Genomic DNA, 20,850 nt, shown 5'->3' with positions numbered 1-20,850 from the left:
AGTATTTTTACTAGCACAATTGTTTCACCTCACAGAAGAAAATATGCATAAATTTACATGACTCATCCTCTTTGATTACACTTTTTATTAGTGAATATATGATTGTAGAAATGATTTGAATAGTGGTTCTTCAAAAACAATGTGAATGTACAAACATTCTTATCTTCAGTATTCTTTGCCAAGGGATATTTGCTGTTAAACAGTAAGACTTCCTTTTATTCTCAGGCAGTTCATGTCATTACCTTTTGGGTTTTTTTATTACACATTTTTATTGGGTGATCTGATGACCTTCTTTATAGTAGCTTTTTGTTTGTTTCATAATACTTGATTTTTCAGCATTCTGAGTCCACCTAGATGGCAAATATTTTTGTTTTTACCAAATTCATGAACTGCCATGACCTAAAGATTCTCTGTAAAATTACTTTAAGCCCTTTAGTTTATTGTACCAGGAGAGAGAGTTTTAAAATACCACAATTGATCATTTCTTACGTATCTAAAATGCTTAAATTGGCAGTTCCTTCTGGGTCCTTTACCAAATTGTACTTTCAGTCTCATAGCATTTGGCAGTGTCTGATCATCACTTGAGGTTTTGGCATGGTGGCTATAGTGTTGAGAGTTTTGGTTGGCATAACATGGGAATACTTTTATAAAGTTGAATTTTAAAAATTGCTTTCCTTAGCACCCGGGAAAAATGCACTGTTAGGGTAGAATGCAAACATTTTCAAGTTAGTCACTAAATATAGTAACTTCATTTCACAGATAAGGGAAAGGAGGTAATGCGACTTACCTAAGGTCATTCAGTGAATAGAATTGAAGACCAGTAATTCTCAGCCCAAGTTTTTCCCCTTTACAATATTAGTTACATCAGAACTTTTGTCTGGCCACATCACAGAAACCATTACTTCCTTTGTTAGCATTTTAATGGATTTTTCTCAAAGTATCAGACATAGAATGACCATATGTTCTGGCTTTCCTGAGATAGGCTGACTTCCACTTCTAGTCTTAGCATAATTATTGATAGTACTCTGAATCACTCTCTGAAGTGTCTGGGTTGGGGTGATAAGATTGTATGGTTGCTTTGTTAGAAGGGCATGCAGTGTGAGTTGCATGTCTCCTCTGTTCTTTTTACTTCAGCTCAATACTCAAAGCCAATCTCATTCTGGAACATGGGTGCATATAAAATCGCTGATGTTGCTCAGTCGTATTGATTTCACCACATAAGTGGTGCACATTGTTCTTGTGTTTCAGAGGGATTCAAGCATTAAAGCGTGATAGTTTTCCAATGTGGAGGTTTGTTTCTTTGCTTTTCGCGTAAGCCACTTTAAGATTTCATTAGTGTGTGGCTTTAGTATGCTTCTCTTTTCTAGTAAGTACATTTTATTAGAGCCATTAATAACCTGTTACTAGAGTGTGGTTAACAGTACAGATAAAAATTAGAAATATGGATTAGAACTTTAAAAATTCATGGTAGCTATAGTTTTGGAGAGATGATTCTCATACATTTTAGAGCATTTATTCTAACCCTTCTAACCATCAAGTTAAAGTTTCTTAAATCATCTTTGAGATGTTGCTTGTCTTTTTTTTCTCCTTGTGGGGCTGAATATATTGTAACCTGTGATCTCCTTATCTTTTACTATTTGGTTTTATTTGTATTTCATCATTTATACTGCTGACAGTAAAAAGAGTAAAAACAAATGAAGCATCAGGATTTTGCTCCCTTACCCATTTAACTTGAGAGTTTGAGTCAGTATCTAGTGATAACACTGAAATTTTTTTGCAAATTAAAAGAAAAATTCCCTTTACATTAGACTCTCCAAGTTGGTATCCTCTCTTGTTTCTAAAACTTATGTTAAAAATAAGCCCAAGTGTTTAATATTTAAAATTTGACTTTTTTTAGAGAGCCAAGTGGACTCTGAATTTGGAATTAACCTAATGTACTTCCTTAAAAAATATATGCCATCTCTGCCTGGTCTCTGCCTTCCCTTCTGGGTTTCCTCTCTTAGGCTTAAGGGCTTCGCTGAGTTGTTTCCAATTTCTCCTGCAAGCTGGCATAGGGTTTGTCTCCTTTCAGGCCTTCCATATCAGTCTCGGCTGTTCCACTCTCTCCCCAAGTTCACCTGTAAGCTTTCAGACATATTGCAGGGCTGGTCTCCTCTTGAGCCGCTCTGTGGGCCCACCCTCTTAAGGCTTTGTGCTTAAGCAATCCTCTCTCTGGCATTGGAGAGTCAAATATGAGTTTCCTTCTTTTCCTTTGTCTGTGTGAATGTCCGTTTATATGAAACCCAGCAAGAGGGTAGAGACTCAAAATGAATCATGACCCACTGATATAATCCAATCAAAGAGTGTCACACCCAGAGGTATAGATTAGTTTAGAAATATAATCTTTCTGTTTGGGGGATTCATAAAATAATCTCAAACTGCCACAAACAATGGCTTGATGAAAAACAGCCAGAAACGCCTTTAAGTTTTTATTAATTATTTCTTTCTTAACCTACCTTCCATTTTTCAAATAAGGAGAAAGGGGCCTGAATTGGGCAGGCATGCATATCAGGTTGAATGCTTGTTGCTTTCAGCTTTTTTTTTTTTTTTTTCAGTCTCAATGTATTGGTTAATCCATCCCCAGGTACTCAAGAGTTAGTGGCTTTTAACCATGTCTTTTTCAATTACCAAGAGTAATCTGGTCATTTCACAATTCAGAGATCAACAGTACTGTGTCCTATTTGGGATTATTTAATCTCTCCATCACATTGTAGGTCTCATTTTGGCTTGAACTCAGTTTCATGGACCAGCATTACCCTCAGTGGAGACTAGAAAACGTTTAACTTTATGCCTAGGAAGAAGAGGAAATGGATTTGGTTTATGGCTAGCCAAGTGCCTGCTATAGGAATTATTATATACCAAACGATATTTCCAGGCATAGGGGATAAAACACTGAACAGGACAGATTAAATCCACTATTTTATTAACAGTTAAGTGAATGAATAAACAAGAAAAAAAAAATGTCATATGCTGTTTTAGTTTGCTAAAAGCTGCTGAAAACAGTATACCAGAAATGGATTGACCTTTGCACTGAGGGTTTATTGGCTTTCAAGCCTACAGTTCTGAGACTGAGAAAAGTGTCCAAATGGCTGCCCAAGAACCTGCACTCCTCTTTCACATGGGAAGGCACATGGCAGCATCTGCCAGTCTCTGCTTTCTCCTCTGGCTCCATTGCTTTCAACTTCTGGCTGCTCCATATGTGACTTTCTCTCTCATCTTCTCTGGATTTCTCTCTGAGTGCCTATGGGTCTGTTAGTATTCATCCAGTTTATAAAGGATCCAGTAAGAGGAGTACGACCCACACTCGGTCAAGCCATACTGAAGTGCCACCACCTACAATAGGTTCACACCCACAGGAATGGATTAGCTCCAAGGACATGATTTTCTGGGGTCCATCATGCATCAATCTGTCACAGATGGCAAAAAAGAAATGCAATAGATGGTATAGACAGAGGAACTGGGGTTTGGGTAGGCTCTCTGAAGAGGTGATAGTTAAACCAAGAGTTAAATAATGATGAAGAGCCAGCCAAGTTAAGATTAGACACTGTAGACAGGGGGAACAACTAATGAAAGGCTCCAGTGGGGGCATGCTCAGCATGCTATAGCATGAGGAAGAAGAGTGGTAAAGCTAGAACGTATTGGGTTGTGGGAGGAGGGGCACCCGGCTTGCCTCAGTGGCAAACAGTGCGGCAAGAGGTGACACCGCCTCTGCCCACTGGGCCTAGACAAGGTGACCACGCCTGACTAGGCCTTTGCTGCTAACGGCTAGCGGGCACCGCCCTCCCCCTTCCTATCTCCCGCCTAGCCCAGCTCTCACTTCCCCTCCCCCCTCCCTTAAACCTAATCTCTTAGTACGCTGTTTGCCCAACAACAGCTTACAACCACCTATCAGCTTAGTAACAGTGTCAGCCTATCAAGAGTTAGCACATACTCTCCTGGCCAATCACTAGCCCAATGCCAGAACATTGCCTTATATGGAAACAGCATTTGCCCTAGCCAATCAGAACCCGCCACACCACTCCCCAATCCTATAAATCTGCATCCCCTCCCGCAATAAACCAGACTTGTGCCATCAGCCTGTCTCCGCGACTCCTTCCTGGGTCGTGCGCCCTCCACGCCTTCGGAGCCCCCGAGGGAAGCCTCAGCGGCCGTACGAGGCTTTCTTCCCACGCCAGGGACCCCTCTCGTCCCACAACGGGACCCCACTCGTCCCGCAACAGGGACCCCGCTCGTCCCATAACAGGGACCCCGTTTCATCCCTCATTGGGTGGTAAGAGGAAGAGTAGAGGGAGGTAAGTTCAAAGACGTAGAGTCAAATTGTGGAGGGCTTGGCTAGGAGTTAGGATTTTATTCTGAGGGCAATGAGAAGACATTGGAGGGTTTTAAATATGCAAGTGATAGGATCTTTTTTTTTTTATTTTTGTTGTAAGTTGAGGTGTACATTACACAGTGAAATAAAGAGTATGTTTTGATGACTTTTGACAAGTGCATATACTTGTGTAACTCACACCTCTGTCAACATATAGAATATTTTCTTTTCTTTTTTTTTTAAAAGATTTATTTATTTATTTAATTCCCCCCCTTCCTCGGTTGTCTGTTCTCTGTGTCTATTTGCTGCGTCTTGTTTCTTTGTCCGCTTCTGTTGTTGTCAGCGGCACGGGAAGTGTGGGCGGCACCATTCCTGGGCAGGCTGCACTTTCTTTCGCCCTGGGCAGCTCTCCTTAAGGGGTGCACTCCTTGCACGTGGGGCTCCCCTACACGGGGGACACCCCTGCGTGGCAGGGCACTCCTTGTGCGCATCAGCATTGAGCATGGGCCAGCTCCACACGGGTCAGGGAGGCCCGGGGTTTGAACCGCAAACCTCCCATGTGGTAGATGGATGCCCTAACCACTGGGCCAAGTCCGCTTCACAACATATAGAATATTTTCATCATGCTGGAGAGATCCCTCATTCCTCTTTCTTGTCAGTTCCCACTCCCATTGTGTTTTTTTCCCACCTACTTCAGAATTTCTTATAAATGGAATATCCAGTGTTAAAGTCTTATATGTTGGTCTGTTTTCCCTCACCATACTCTTTTTGAGATTTATTTATTTATTGTATGTACCAGTAACCCATTTTTCATTGCTATATAGTATCTATTATCTATTTATATGGAGATCCTGTTACTTATTTATCATCTTTTTATGGATTTTGGGAGTGCTTCCAGTTTGCGTCTATTATAAATAAAACTTCGGTAAACATTCTTATATATATATATATATTTGTATCTATATATATTTCCGTTTCTCTTGGGTAGATACCTAAAACTGGAATTGCAGGGTAGGCAAACAGGAAATTGCCAAATGGTTTTCTAAAGTGATCATACCATTTTACATTCCTACCAGCCATATGTAAGAAGTTCCAGTGTTCTGAATTCTTGCCAACACTTGGTAGTATCATTCTTCTCAAGTTTAGCTTTCCAATGGATGTGTAGTTGTATCTCATTAAAGTTTTAATTTGTATTTCCCTGGTAATTAATGGTATTGGACTCTTTTTTTATGGGTTTATTGACCACTTTTATATTTTCCTTTGTAAAATGCTATTCAAATCTTTTATCCATTTTTTAAATTGAGTTGTTTTTCTTTAAATTATTGACTTATAGGAAATGTTTATATATTTTGAATACGAGTTTTTTGTTAGACATAGGTATTGTGAAATTTTTACCCAGTCTGTGGCTGTTCTTTTTCTTACCAGTGTATTTGATAAATATAAACTATTTTTTAAATTTTCATGAAATTAATTTATTATTTTTCTTTATGGTGGTACTTTCTAGAGCCTATTTAGGAAATCTTTGCCCTCTCAAAGGTTACAAAGATAATAATGTTTTCCTTTTTCATGTTTAGATTTGAGATCCAATTTGGGTTAATTTTTGTGTACAGTGTAAAGTGTTAATTGAAATCCACTTTGCCCACATAAAGAGCCAATTATTCCAGGCATGTTTGTTGAAAAGACTGTCCTTTCTCTATTGAATTACCTCATTGCCTTTGTTGAAAACCAGTTGATGGTATCTGTATGGTTTTATTTCTAGACTTTGTTCCATGATCTATTTGTTTATCTTTATGTCCATACAACACCTTCTCGATTACTGTAGCTTTATATAAAGTAAGTCAGGTAATGTGAGTCCCCACCTTTCTCATTGTCTTTCAAGATCATTTTGGCAATTCTAGGCCCTTTGCAACTCCACATAAATTTTAAAATCAATTTGTCATTTGCTACCAAGAAAGTCTGCTGGAATTTTGTTTGAGATTGCATTGAATCTGTAGATCAATTTGGAGACCAGCTGATATCTTACTAATATTAATCTGATCTGATGTAATATGATATATATTTTTTTAAATGGATGGCTCCACAAAAAGACAGATATTGCATGGTCTCACTAATATGAATGAAATACAAAGAATAAACACATGGAGTTAAAGCCTAGAGTTTAGGTTATTAGGAGATAAGAGGAGGGCTGTGAAAGAGTCCTAATGGTTAATGTATGTAGAAGTTTTAATTAACTTGACTGTAAAAGTGTGGAAATGTATAGAGTTGATAGTAACACATTATAGTGAGTAGCAGCTGGTTTATAAATGGGATTGAGCAGTCAAGTAAGGTGAGGCCAGAGAAGGTACTGGTGAGTTTCACAACATAAAAGTCTTAGAGGGGGAAGGGGATATGGCTCAAGTGACTGGACTCCCGCCTACCACATGGGAGGTCACTGGTTTGGATGCCGGTGCCTGCTAAAGAAGACAGCGAGGTGGTGCGATAGGCAGGCACAGTGAGCTGACGCAAGAGACTCAAGAAGAAAAAACATAGTGAGAGACACAACAAAAGCAGGGAGCAGAGGTTGGGGCTGGTGTGGCGGGCTGATGCAACAAGATGACACAACAAGAGATGCAGGGAGGAAAAACATAATGAGAGACACCACAAAGCAGGGAGTGGAGGTGGCTCAAGCAATTAGGCACCTCCTTCCCACATCAGAGGTCCCAGGTCCGGCTCCCAGTTCCTCTTAACACAAGGAAGATGAACAGACACAGCAAGTACAAAACAATAAGGGGGTGGGGAGAAATTTTTAAAAAAAAGTCTTAGGAGGAATAGTCTTAGGCAGTTGGGTATGAGGCAAGACTGATTAGAGTGGGTTGTGAACATCATCTGAGGGGAGAAAGTAAAGACAGCATATATTGACAATTCTCAGTAACTTTTGCTGTAAAGGACAGTAGAGATGTGGGCTGTATTTTGAGGGATTAAGTGGGAATGATGAAGTAGAAAGGGAGAAACTGATGAGGGGAGGGAGCTAATTGGATGGGTAAAGTACTGAGAAGGCAACAGCAGTTGGGATTTAAGGCACATGCAGAAGGGATGGCCTTGACAGAAACAGGCTGAGTCACCCACAGTGAAGAGAGAATGTGGGTACTGTACAGTTGGGGAGATCTAGTGGAAGTATGATCAACAAGTTCCTGCCTGATTGCTTTTATTTTCTTAAAGTAGTTGAGGCAAGTTCATCAACTGAGAGTAGAGTTAGCATGGCAGGTAGGAGATTTGAGAACATATGAAATAGTCTTTTTGGAGAGTGGGATGCTGAGCATAGTACGTAAGTATTGTAGGATTACCTGGTAGTGAGGATAGCCCATTCGAGATTTGCAATGAAGAATTTTACATGAGATTGTTCAGCACAGTGGTATTTTTTCTCAGTATGTTTAGCTATAAATGCACAGGCTCAGAGTAAGTGGTCACTTCAGTTTTGGCATTGATTACAGAGGACATTGTCAGGTAGGAGAAGTAATCAGACAAATTTGATTTTGAATTGGAGCTGGAATTAAAATTAAATATAACAGATGCTTGTTTTGAAATTACTTCCCTATCAACTGAAAAAATTTCAAATATGTAGCTTTAAAAAATGATGTTTACCCTTAAAATAAAATTTAATAGAAATATTTTTGACACTGAAGAAGCATGCTAACAGCTTATCTTTTATAGAAGTTTGACAGGATTTTTTTTTCTTGATGAGGCACCGGAAATCGAACCCAGGACCTCCCATGTGAGAGGCAGGGACTCAACTGCTTGAGCCACATCCACTCCCTGCTCATTTGTTTTTTGCCCATTATCTTGCTTGTTGTTTTTGCTTGTTGTTGCTTGTTTTTGCTTGATGTCTTCTTGTCGTTTGTCTTCTTTAGGAGGCACCAGGAACCGAATCCGGGACCTCCTTTGTGGGAGGCAGGCACCCAACTGCTTGAGTCACATCCATTCCCCCAGGATCTTATTTAAAAATTCAAGAGTAGATATTCTTTTTTGCACATGTAGAGACTAAGAAGAAAAGGACCCACAAACCCAATAGAAAAATGGGCAAAAGCCGTAAACACATAGTTTACAGAAATAGAAATGTAAATTAAAACCATTTCTCACTTAACAGGTTGGCAAAATCTTAAAGTTTCATGATGTAATCTGCAGCAAGACTGTGGAGAAACAGGCACTCTCATTTGCTACATAGTACAGCTCTAAGGAGGGGAATCTCATTAGATCAACCAAAAAGCACTATTGTTTTTACTTTTTACCCAGTTTTCTGGTAGATTTGTCCTATAGATATACCTGCACACATATGAAATATGTATAAAGTTTTTCATTGCCTCATTGCTTATAATAAGGAAAGACTGGAAACTACTCAAGTATCCATCAGTGGATGCTGGTCGACATAACTATAATACATCTACACAATAGTTACTGAGTGATTGCTAAAAAAAGAAAACCTTTATGTGCTTTGGAGAGATGTCCAAGACATGTTTGTGAATGAAAAACCTACATTTAGAACAGCGTATATAGTATGCTATTTCTTTTCTAAAAGGGAAAAAAGAATGTATACTTAAATTTTTTGTTTTTGTGTAATGAAACACTAGAAAGATATGCAACAAACTAATAAAAATGATTATGTGTTGGGGACAAGGAGAAATGGAGTGGACAGGGACAGAAGAGGGACTGAGACTTCTCAGTATATATCTTTTTTCTGTCATTTTGATTTAGAACTATGAAAATATGTTGATCTACTTTAACCAAGCAAACCAACAAAAAAAGAGCTACTCTTTAAAATAAAGTTTTGGAAATCATCATTATCTTTATCAGTGTCATCATCATCATAAATTAGTTAATAAAGTTTGTTAAGTAAGATTGAAATAGTAATGGGATTGTATAATTTAGGGGGCACTGGAATTATTAGAAAAATTGCTAAATAAGTGTTTCTTATCAAATTAGGAGAAAACAGTGTCTTTAAAAATATCAAATTAACTGAACAGTAGTCTAAATTGTAAGTCTTTTATTGTAATTCAGTGAAAGCTTTGTGTGTTTTTTTTTTAAATCTTCATAATTGCTGTTGGAAGATTCACATTGCATTTAGCTTTTTAACTCTTAAGAATGTGAAGTGTTTAATGTTGCCACACATTCTTTTTCTACTAATAGACATTACTGTTTTGTATTTTGTTATAGCCTTTTTTTTCTGGGAATATTTATGAACTTTAGAATATAGAATACCCCTAAAAGCAAAGTGATTCATCCTGTTTCAGTGGGTGAATTTTGTTTGTTGAAAATTTTAAAAGAAAAGGAGTATAGTATTGTTCTTCAGCATCTTTTGTATTCTCAAAAGAGCTTAAATTGGGGGTACATGAGATTGACTGTTCTTTGGATGAATGGAACATTCATTTTGGGGGAATCTATTTTTGCTAAAATACTAGGACATTATGCCAGTAAAATTAATATGACTCCATTAAATCCCATACCTAGCAGTCCTACTTTGTCCCATGGTGAGAGGTCAGCTCAGCCAGTGGCTTTGTGTCTCTAGAAGGGTGCCTGGTACGTGGTAGGTTGTTGAATTAATCTCCCTCAGCTTCGGTTTCCTCGTGGATAAAATGCAGTGATAGTTAAAGCCCTGTTAACCTCCCTGGGTTATTCTAAAAAGCAAATGAGATGATCATATATTGTGAATGCTTTGTAAATTAAAGGGCCTTATAAACTTAAATATTGTTGTTTGGTTTCAACTTGTATTAAAGATTTGACATGTATAACTTGATAAGCTCTTTCTGGTACTGTCTTTTTCTCTTACATGAAGCTTTCTTCAGTTTATCCTTTTCTATATCTAGTAGAGAGCAGTGAAATTCTTCATGTTGTCTTGTCCATGAACCTTGTTGATGGTTGTCTGAATAAAAATTTTATTGAGGAAAGCGGATGTGGCTCAAGTGATAGGGCTTCTGCCTACCATATGGGAGGACCCAGTTTCAATCCCTGGGGTCTCCTGGTGAAAAAGAAGAGAAAGCATGCCTGTACTTGCCTGCATGGTGAGCCAATGCCTGTGTGGTGAGCCAGTGCCTGCACACGTGAGTCACGCAGCAAGATGATGATGCAAAAAGAGAGACAGAGGGGAGACTCAAGGTGAAGTGCAGCAGAGGCCAGGAACCGAGGTGGCACAACTAACAGGGAATCTCTCTCTACATCAGAAGTCCGCAGGATCGAATCCCAGTGAATCCTAGAGAAAAAAAATGAGAAGTCCAAAAAAAGAGAAATAAATCCCGAAGATCACACAATGAATGGACACAGACAGCAAAAACAGTGGGGGGAGGGGAGAAAATAAATAAATCTTTAAAAAAAAAACTTTATTGATCAATACATGAGAGGTAATGGTATACTTAACTCTTGTGGATTAGTTGTGTTTTATTTTTCTGCTACCACTGGTTGAAAACTTGGCCCAATGGATAGGGCATCTGCCTAACACATGGGAGGTCTGAGGTTCAAACCCCTGGCCTCCTTGACCCCTGTGGAGCTGGCCCATGCACAGTGCTGATGTGCGCAAGGAGTGCTGTGCCACGCAGGGGTGTTCCCCCCGTAGGGGAGCCCCACGCGCAAGGAGTACGCCCCATAAGGAGAGCCGCCCAGTGCGAAAGAAAGTGCAGCCTGCCCAAGAATGGCGCCACACACACGGAGAGTTGACACAGCAAGATGACGCAACAAAAAGAAACATAGGTTCCTGGTGCCGCTGATAAGGATAGAAGAACACACAGCAATGGACACAGAGAGCAGACAACTGTGGGGGCGGGGGGGAAGGGGAGAGAAATAAAAAATAAATCTTTAAAAAGAAAAAAAAAAGAAGAGGAGGAGCTGTGGAGTTACTTCCCTGCTTTTCTCCCTATTGTAATTTCTCTGAGCCTTTGTCCATCTCTCAAACAGGGATAAAACTTAGGGTGTTTCTATGAATTCAAGCTAATGTACATAAAAAAATGATCACAATGATTGGTAGAGGTAGTTGCTCACAAAATGGTAATTTTTGTTATTGTCACCTTTGAGTGATTTTTCGAACATAGGTTATTTACTATCCTATTAAATTATCATTGTCAGCCAATTTCTAAAATATTTGGCATATGTTATTGCTCACCCAATAGGGAAAAAATGACCAAAATTAGTGGTTTAAGGAAGCTATAGAGGAAGAATTCATGGTAGCTGGTATCATGTAAGAATAATTGTCTGGCAGGCATTGCATATTCTCCATCAATCCTCCAATATCTGTCCTTAGGATTTAGTGTTTTTTAATTTGGAGCTATTCGGCCTTATTCAAATTAATGCCACAGTTAAAGAGAAAAGATTGCAGATGGAAGTAACCACTGGATAGTAGAGAAACTCACTTGTAACCAACCCTTAATCCACACGATTTTTATAGCAGATGTTTGCATTTTTCCTTCCCCACAGTACCCTCTGTACCTGCCATGCTGGATAAATAACAAGTTCTGATGAATTTGCACCGTGGTGTCATAGAAACAGTGGAAATCAAAGATTAAAACAGAGCACATAGTGATCAGGTTTCTTATGGCAAAATGAAGCATAGTACTGAGGAAATTATTCATGCAATTCAGGCCCAAATCTGCTTTGTGAAAATGGAACTGACATTTATTGAACACTTACTATGTCCCAAGCTCTATGCTAAACAATTTTTTCTTGTTATGCCCATTGATCTTGAAACTATTCCAATGACATACATGTGTTATTATCCTGACTTTACAGATGTAGATACTGAGACATGGAAAAACAAAAACAAAAAACCACATGACAGAAATAGGACTGAAACGGAAACTTTGTCTGACTCTAAAATATATGATTTTTTCTCTGAATGACATTACTGGCCACACTTTTGCCAGAAGTATTTGGCATCTTACTTTTCAGTTTTGGTGGTAAGATCTTCACTAGTGGAATCAAACACCATATTACAAAAGGAATACATCAAGATATGGTTTGCCCAGTGAGAAGTTGTGCTACTTTGGTCAGAGAATGACAAGAATAAAATAATTTATTGGAAGACCAACTTGGCCAAAGCACAAAAAAGAGTTAGCTTTTGCTTCTGAAAGTTTGAACTGAAAATAAGGTCTAAATGGTATGAGAAATCAAATGAGAATGTTCTAAATAGGCCTTTTAGATTCTCTCTGAACAGAGATTGAGAATTCCATAGAATTGAAGATTCCTGTTTTTTTCCTACAAGTCTTTCTCACATGTATTTAATCTGTATAATGGCATCACACTCTAGCTTATACTGGCAATTGCATCAGAGAGCTCCATTCCATAGGGGAGCTGTAATCTGAATCTCATTTTCATCCAGTTTCTTAAAGCATGGTCTACCCAAGTAGTAGAGAAGCTAAAATTTACTCTTGAAAGAGTTCCTCATCCTAGACTTAAAAGCTGTAGCTGTGTAAGTAGTGCATGCTCTGACCCTGGGTATACTGGAGTGAGTTTTATTTTCTCCTGTGGATATGATGTTCATATCCTGTTTAGATATCTTGAAAGTTTATTAAAGGGATTTTTGATCTTCAAGACATATTAAAATGACTAAAACTTCAAAAGTATTAATTGCTTCTATCTGATATGACTAATATGTCCAATAGTCTCTTTGTAAAATCTTGTTTTTGAAACTGTATAATTAATTTCAGGAAGGTGGCTTTGAAGTGCAATATAGTAACTATATTACTTTTATTTATTTATTTATTTATTTAATTTCTCTCCCCTTCCCCCCCCCCCAGTTGTCTGTTCTCTGTGTCCATTTTGCTATGTGCTCTTTGTCTGTTTCTGTTGTTGTCAGTGACACTGGGAATCTGCATATCCCTTTGTTGCGTCATCTTGCTGTGTTAGCTCTCCGTGTGTGCGGCGCCACTCCTGGGCAGGCTGAACTCTCTTTCGCGCTGGGTGGCTCTCCCCACGGGGCGCACCCCCCGCGTGTGGGGCTCCCCTACGCAGGGGCACCCCTGTGTGGCACAGCATTCCCTGCGCACATCAGCACTGTGCGTGAGCCAGCTCCACATGGGTCAAGGAGGCCCGGGATTTGAACCGCGGACCTCCCATATGTTAGACGGATGCCCCAACCACTAGGCCAAGTCCACTTCCCCTGTATTTTAAAATAAAGTTTTGTCTGGTATTTTAGTTGTACTAAAATAAATTCTGTTTTTCAGTGATAACAGAATTGGAGCAGTAGATAATAGCAGATAATTCTGAAACTTCATTTTAGGCAAACTTCAAACCTCCCCCAATTTTTTCCTATCTGGTTGCATCATCATCTTTTTGCTCTCTCTCCACTGCGCAGGTCTGGGACACCTTTTTTCCTATTTTACCAGGAGGTCCCAGGGATCAAACCCAGGTGCTCCAAATGGTAAACAGGAACTCAATTGCTTGAGCCACAGCCACTTCCTTCCCAAACTTTTTATCATTTAGGTTAGTGACTTGCTTATTTTTCAGGTTAGTGGCTGAGTTGAAAAAGAAGGAAAGCTATTAAGAACTAATGAAATTAGGGAGCCGTGCAACTCTGCTGAACATTGATATTGAAGTGGCAGAAGAGAAGATTGCAGGAAACTTTTTAGATGTGTTTTTTGGTAAACCTCTGTCATCTGTTTTCACTGAGTAATTTAGCAAAAACCTCTTAGGTTTGTGTCATTAATGTACTGCAAATATTTTCCTTTAACAAATCAGTGATTTGTGCTGGTGATTTGAAAGCCCCAAGGTTAAATTTATCACAGACTATATTCAGTTAGTTAACAGGCTTCCCATCCTGCTTACTTAGCTGAAATAGTAGGGATGCTTTGTAACCTTCCTCTGTTAATTAGGGGTGGGGAGTGAGGGTGGGCTATTGACAAGAGACTGACTTTATTCCCAATGTAAAGAAGTAATAGATGCTTAGGTACTGTGAGAGACTAGATCAACAGTTCCCAACTCAGGAGCATAGAGAAATTATTGCAATGGCTCTGCAAAAAACACATGTACATCAAGAATTGTTGGGAGGGAAATTAAAAGTATCTCAAATATACGTACTACTCTAAAATGTATGCACGTGCTGCTATAATGGATAAAATGTAAACAAAGTATTACTGAATTTATAATAGTTCTTCATCATCATTTATTTTCTCAAGCCACAAATACTAAGTATTGCTATTACCATATGAGGAGCCTTATCCTGAAATGACTAGGAACATTGTGCCAGATATATTAGAGGGTCAGTACATTTGCAGTGCTGTTGAAATCCTCCCAGATAGGCCATTGCATGTATGAAACACAGTGAATTTGAGGGGAAATCCATTAAGCAATAATTTGGTACAGAATTATATTTGATGACCCTTGTTGCCTTTTTTGTTAGGCATCATAGGCAAATAATGCTTCAAAGTGTTTTGTCAGAAGTGGCTAAGAAGTCTTCCTTAACACTTTTAATCTCAATAATTTTAACTTTTGTTCTTTGATTGAATATCATTAGAAATACTGGCACTATCATTTTTCATCTGAAAAAGAATGAAATTTTCCTTTGTTTTAGCCTTCTCAGCCTAGTAGTGACTGCTTTTCTGAGTCATCCACACAATGACTGTGACATTCTAGTTCTTGGATGTCTAAGGAGAGGCTGTGTTAATATTGATGTACATATCCTTTAAAAAACAAACATGTAGTTAAATGGTAGGAATTTATTTGGGTAAGAACAAGATGATAAAAGCCTTAAAATAGTTTTTTTCTTTTATTTATTTATTTGTTTGTTTGTCTCTCTCCCTGCCCCCGCCCCCATTGTCTGTTCTCTGTGTCTATTTTGCTGTGTCTTTGTCCGCTGCTGTTGTTGTCAGCTGGACGGTAATCTGTGTTTCTTTTTGTCGCGTCATCTTGCCGTGTCAGCTCTCTGTGTGGGCGGCGCCATTCTTAGGCTGCATGTTTTTTCGTGCTGGGCATCTCTCCTTATGGGGCGCACTCCTTGCACATGGGGCTCCCCTACCGGGGGATACCCCTGCGTGGCAGGGCACTCCTTGCGCGCATCAGCACTGTGCATGGGCCAGCTCCACACGGGTCAAGGAGGCCCGGGGATTTGAACCGCGGACCTCCCATGTGGTAGGCGGATGCCCTAACCACTGGGCCAAGTCCACTTCCCAGTTTTTTTTCTTTTAAAGAAATAATACATACCCTCTGTAACCTTTTTTACCCTGCACAAATAGGATAAGGGTATTAATATAAAGTGCTTTTTTTGTTACTTTCTACAAAGCACTTTTAAGTGGGCTGCATTAAACGGATTTCATTATTAGCATTGGTAAAATTAATTAAATTTTGCTTCTCTTTGGTTACAGAGGGGCTAAGAGTCACTTGAGAACTTGATATCTTAGGGACTCCTAGAATGCAGTTTTTTAAAACACAGTTTGATTTTGGGTTGACATGAGAGGAAATTTAAGAGGATCCAGTTTTTATGTGGAGGGGTTTACTTAATAAACTTCAGTGATTTTTTCATTATTATTGCTAATTTATTAATTTTTTTGCAGTTGTATTGAAATCTAATTTAAGGTCTAATGAACCATAAATATTTAAAGTACACAATTTGATGAGTTTTGCCTTAGGAATATAGCTATGAAACCATCACCATAATCAAGATAATATCATCTCCAAAGTTTCCTTGTGCTACTTTGTATCCCTCCTTGCCCATACTGCCCCCACACCCCCATATCCCCACACCCCCTGGTCAGCCACTGGTCTATACGCCTGCTTTTTGCCACTATAGACTAATAGACTAATCTGCATTTTCTAAAATTTTATAAAAATGGGACCATACAGTGGTTTTATTGCCTGGAAATAATTGATATACTTATCTTTTTAGTTCTAGTTCAGACATCATAAGAGATCTTCTAGAAGCAGAGGAAGCCTGGGAAGCATCACATAAGTGAGTTCTCATAATCAAGAAATACGTATGTACTTTGACTTGAGAAATTATAATTCTCAATAGTTGATTTTCAAGCAAAAGAATATTTGTGCCGTTTGATTTAAAGACAAAAATCACACACATCAATGTAAAGAGTTTTGATTTACTCCTTATTTCTATGTTTCTGCTTAGAAATGGAATCCTAGTAATAACTCTGGTTACTTAGGAGTTTTTTCTCTATGGTAAATTATTCCTATCAGCAATTAATAATTTGGTCTTAAACACTGGCTCAGTTTTTAGAAAACTTTTAACACTTTCCTGAATGTTCCCTCTCACAAGACCTACTTAGTATAGGATTAATCCAGCTTCACTCCTTCCAACCCTGATCATAATGAATGCCAAGCCCTACCCGCCTTTCCCGTACCACTTATGAATTAGGGAATTGGGAATGTTGACGGGGGTCTTATTCTGGGACATGCTGGTAAGTAAGGAGGAAAGGAACAAAGCTCAAGAATATTGCGTTTTCATGAATCTCCACTACTACAGGTAGTGCCCTGGATTACAAGGCACATTTGTCCCAATAAAATTTCATGGCCCCCCACCTCAAATGAGCCCTCAAAAACACCTAGTAATTTTATTGTTTCTCTGGTCAGTTCTTTGTCCCATTCTTCACAAGGAGTATTTCAAAGCTTCTTAGCTCTTTTCAGTGGCTGTACCCCCAGATATTCCACCAGTCCCATCACTCTTCTAAAAGAAGCTTGAGTAACATCACTGAACACCTCCATGTTGCTAACTCCAAAGGATGTTTTTCAGGCCTCGACTTCCTTGATTTAGCAATATTTGATATCATTAGCCTCTTCACCTTTCTTGAAGTTCTCTTCAAGAAAGTTCTCTGTGGTCCAGGTGCATGTATCGAACTACCTGCTTGATATTTCTCGGGTATTTTTAAAACGCCCTCGAAATGAATATGTACAAAGCTAAACACATGATCTTATCTGCTGCCAACCCCACCCCCAATTTTAAAACGAAATGAAAACATGATCTTTTCCCAGTATTCCTTAGGCTAACCAATTGCTTAAGCCAAAAAATGTCATTCTTGATTTCTTGTTCTCCATTGCTTGTATGTCCAATTCATGACCCAGTCCTGTGGATTTTGCTTCTTAAATATCTCCTGAACCCATCAAGTTACTTCTACTTCTCTCATCACCCTCAGCTATGCTACCATTATGTCTTGATTGGACAATAGCCTCTTAATTTGTCTAGCCTCATTTCCTCTGGGTTCTTTACCATCTGTTTTCCACAGTACAGCCAGAGTGTGATCTTTTCAAAATGCAAATATCACTGTTACTCATCCCATTGCTTTAAAATCTTGTTCCTCTTAATTAAAAAATTAATATTAAAATTCTTTAATATACCTAAAAAGTTCTGCATGATCTTGTCTTCTCCAAACTCATCTCTTATTACACACCCACACATTCTCTGTGCTCTGTTCATGCAGGCCTTTTAGGTCCTTTTACATGCCAAGCTCCCTCCCAGCACAGGGTTTTTGAAGAGGCTTGTCCCTCTACCCAGAATGTTCTTCTCATCCTTCTTCACCTACTTTATACCTGTTCAGTCTTCACAGCTTGGCTCAAGAGCTGAAAGTCTTTACTGACCCCTCTTATTGTATCAGACCCTCCTGTTATAGATGCTTTCCAGCATATTTGATTGATTTTTTTTGTTTTTCCATCTCCCACTACTGGTCTATGAGTTCAACATTGTAACACCAATGAAAGCCTGACTTTTCAACAATATGTGGCAACTCTACAAAAAGCCACCTTTAGCTTAAAGGCATGTTTTTTGGTACCACAAATGGAATATTTGAGATTAGTCCTAGAACATATGATTCCAGTTCCAACACATTTTCCTAGTTCCTTAAACGATTTTGAGCAAGAGTTCTTAAACTTTTTGTCCACAGAGCCCTTTGCCAGGTGAAATGAATACTAAACTACTGTAATTTATTTATTGCATACATTCATAAGTGAAAGAATGCTAGATTTCAATTAGAAATCAGAGAAAATAAAGATAATAAGTTGATTTTTTTTTTTTTCAATTCAAGCTCACAGACCCCCTGAAATAGGGATCCATGGACCCCTGGTTAAGAATCCCTGATTTAGAGGCTCCCTTAGCTACACACTATCCCATACAAAGCAGTTTTTTCATAAGCACCCCCAAAAAATGTATATTCTGCTGACTGATCTTGGGTTCTTATGTCACTAAATATTGGTTTATCTCACTGTGTTTAGCTATAGGATATGTATTTACATTGAACAGAATGAAAACAGGAGGGAAAATAAGCCTGGTATGTTGGTTCATGTTTCCAGGTGTCAGTTTCCTTTTACATAAAATGTTGGGGGGAAATATCTGCTTGAGAGAGTCCTAAATCCCTTCTTTCCAGACCTGTTCCTTCTCCAATATTCCTTCTCTCAGCAAATAGTAGTATCAGATGGTAGTGTCATAGTTTACCCACAATTCAAGTCAGAAATCTAGGAATCATTTCACACTTCTCTTTCTCCCTTACCTCTCACATGCAATCAATTGCAATATCTAGAGATAAGTTCAGAATCACCTGAAGGGCTTGTTAAACCACAGATTAGTGGACCATTATACCCAAACATTCTGATTCACTAAGTTTGGGGTGGGGTCTCATTTGCTGGTTTTAATGAGCTCCAGTGTGATACTGATTCTATTTTTGGAGACCACCTTTGAGTAGCTTTACTATAGACTTCCCCTGTAATATCTCTATCAGCAAGCCCCTTTGTACTACTGCTTAGTAAGGGCCCTTTTCCCTTCTCCCCAGCTTGATGCAACAGCTGTTTCTCTGCCTCTAGTCATTACCAGTTCAGCCTGCTAGTGAGATAGATCTAAAATACTTTGTGCTCTGCCCGCCATCCTTCAAGGACTCCCCAGCACTCAAAGCTCTCCATGTTCAAGCCACAGTTTACCTTGCTAGCTTATTCCCCACCCAACTCTACAACTCTGTTGCTGCCAAGCTGAACTGTCACAGTTGCCTCAGTGAGTCATGACAGCTTTGCCTCTGTGCGTTTGCACATGCTGTTGCTTCTGCCTGAACTGCCTTTTTGCCTTTTCTTTATTTGGCTGGAGTTGTCATTTCATTTTTCACAACTCCATTCAGAAGCCCATGACCCTGCTTTTGCATCACTCTGCAATTAATATCTGACTCCCTTTCTAAAGAGAAAGTACATTGGACTTTGAATCCCTGCTACCTAGCGCAGTTTCTGGGTGGCACATAGGTTAAGAGTGAATGAATGAGTCAGTCAGTCAGTCAGTGTTTCTTGGATCTCTGAATCTACTCACATGTAGATTTTAGGAGTTAGTGACACAGTTTATGTGGCTTTAGGAACCTGTGAATGGATAAGGATTGCCACTTAAAGAATTTTTTTAACTCTTGATCCCATAGTGCCTTAAAAAGAAAATTTTACAAACTAGCTTTCTTTATTACTTCTATAAAATCTGCACAGGAAGAATAATTTTTTCTATTGATATTCTGCTTTCCATCTTAACTCCATGAAAAGTCATTGGCATGACATTATGTACCTGTTATAAATTCTAATGGAGGAATATTAGTAATTAAGTTGTCTTTTTTGGGTAACTTTTTAATTGACGCGAAACATACATTTTTTAAAGTGGACAAATGGTAGGTGTCCACAGCTCAGTGAATTTTTACAAATGAATATACCTGGGTTTAGGGTTACTTTAGTGGCCCCCTGTGAACTGCTCCTCCTAGTATGTGCACCCTTGAGTCCACATTGATTCTGGGTTTGGCCCTGGGATGTGAGGAGAAGCTTCATATGCATTGTGCCCTGGGCTTGTCCCCCACTCTCTTGGGATGTTCCCTCTTAGTACCCAGCCATCCTGCTAGAGAAGCCCAGTCTAGGCACAAGGAGAAGACAATTGGAGAAGAACCTCAGACCCAGTCATCACTTCTAGCTGAGCTCCAGCCAACAGACAGTAACAACTTGCCAACCATGCCCATGACCCATTTGGAAAAAGAGCTTCTAGACCTAGTTAAGCTGGGTTTTTTTTTTGAGCTTTGCCTTCATTTCAGAATCATAAGCAAATAAATATGTTTTATGCCTCCTATGTTTGAGAATGGTTTGTTAAATAGCAGTAGATAACAGAAACAGAAATTATACAGAAACTATTCCTGTTTTGGTTTTTAATTGCCATGTAACAAACCAACCCTTAGCTTAAATTACAACTGTTTTATTTGCTTATGATTCTTTAGTCTAGGCTGGGATTGTAGAGTTGTTCTTCTGCTGGTTTTGCTAGTGATCATTGATGAGACTGCATCCACCTAACAAGTCGGAGAGTGACTGGGTTCAAATAGGATGTCTGAACTTTTTCAGTCCATGTAGTCTTGGATCCTCCTCTTCATGTGTTTTCTCTACATGGTCTCTCTGTGTGGTCTTTCCAGCCAGATAACTGGACTTCCTACATGGAATTCCTGTGCCATTTATCAGTTTATTGCCTCTCAGCTCCATATTCATCCTTTTTGCCTGCTCTGTAGAAATTGAACTGATCCCCCCCTTTTTTTTTTTTTTTTTAAATTTAATTTCTCCCC

At 38.9% G+C, this 20,850-nt stretch overlaps 1 protein-coding gene across 5 annotated transcripts in view; it reads left to right on the top strand.

Moving 5' to 3' along the window:
- The window catches only part of RAD18 (RAD18 E3 ubiquitin protein ligase), a 157,801-nt gene that overhangs the window by 116,984 nt on the left and 19,967 nt on the right, over positions 1–20,850 (top strand). For 4 of the 5 annotated variants that reach the window (XM_004460992.4, XM_012526145.4, XM_058288982.2 and 1 more), the window contains one exon: positions 16,185–16,247. The exons of the other annotated variant lie outside the window; for it this stretch is intronic. In XM_004460992.4, coding sequence (XP_004461049.1) covers positions 16,185–16,247 — 63 coding nt within the window. The remainder of the gene's footprint in view (positions 1–16,184; positions 16,248–20,850) is intronic. 5 annotated transcript variants of the gene reach the window in all.

This window comes from Dasypus novemcinctus, chromosome 26 (assembly GCF_030445035.2).
Source record: "Dasypus novemcinctus isolate mDasNov1 chromosome 26, mDasNov1.1.hap2, whole genome shotgun sequence".
Classification (NCBI taxonomy): domain Eukaryota; kingdom Metazoa; phylum Chordata; class Mammalia; order Cingulata; family Dasypodidae; genus Dasypus; species Dasypus novemcinctus.
This window is presented reverse-complemented; position numbering and strand designations above follow the sequence as displayed.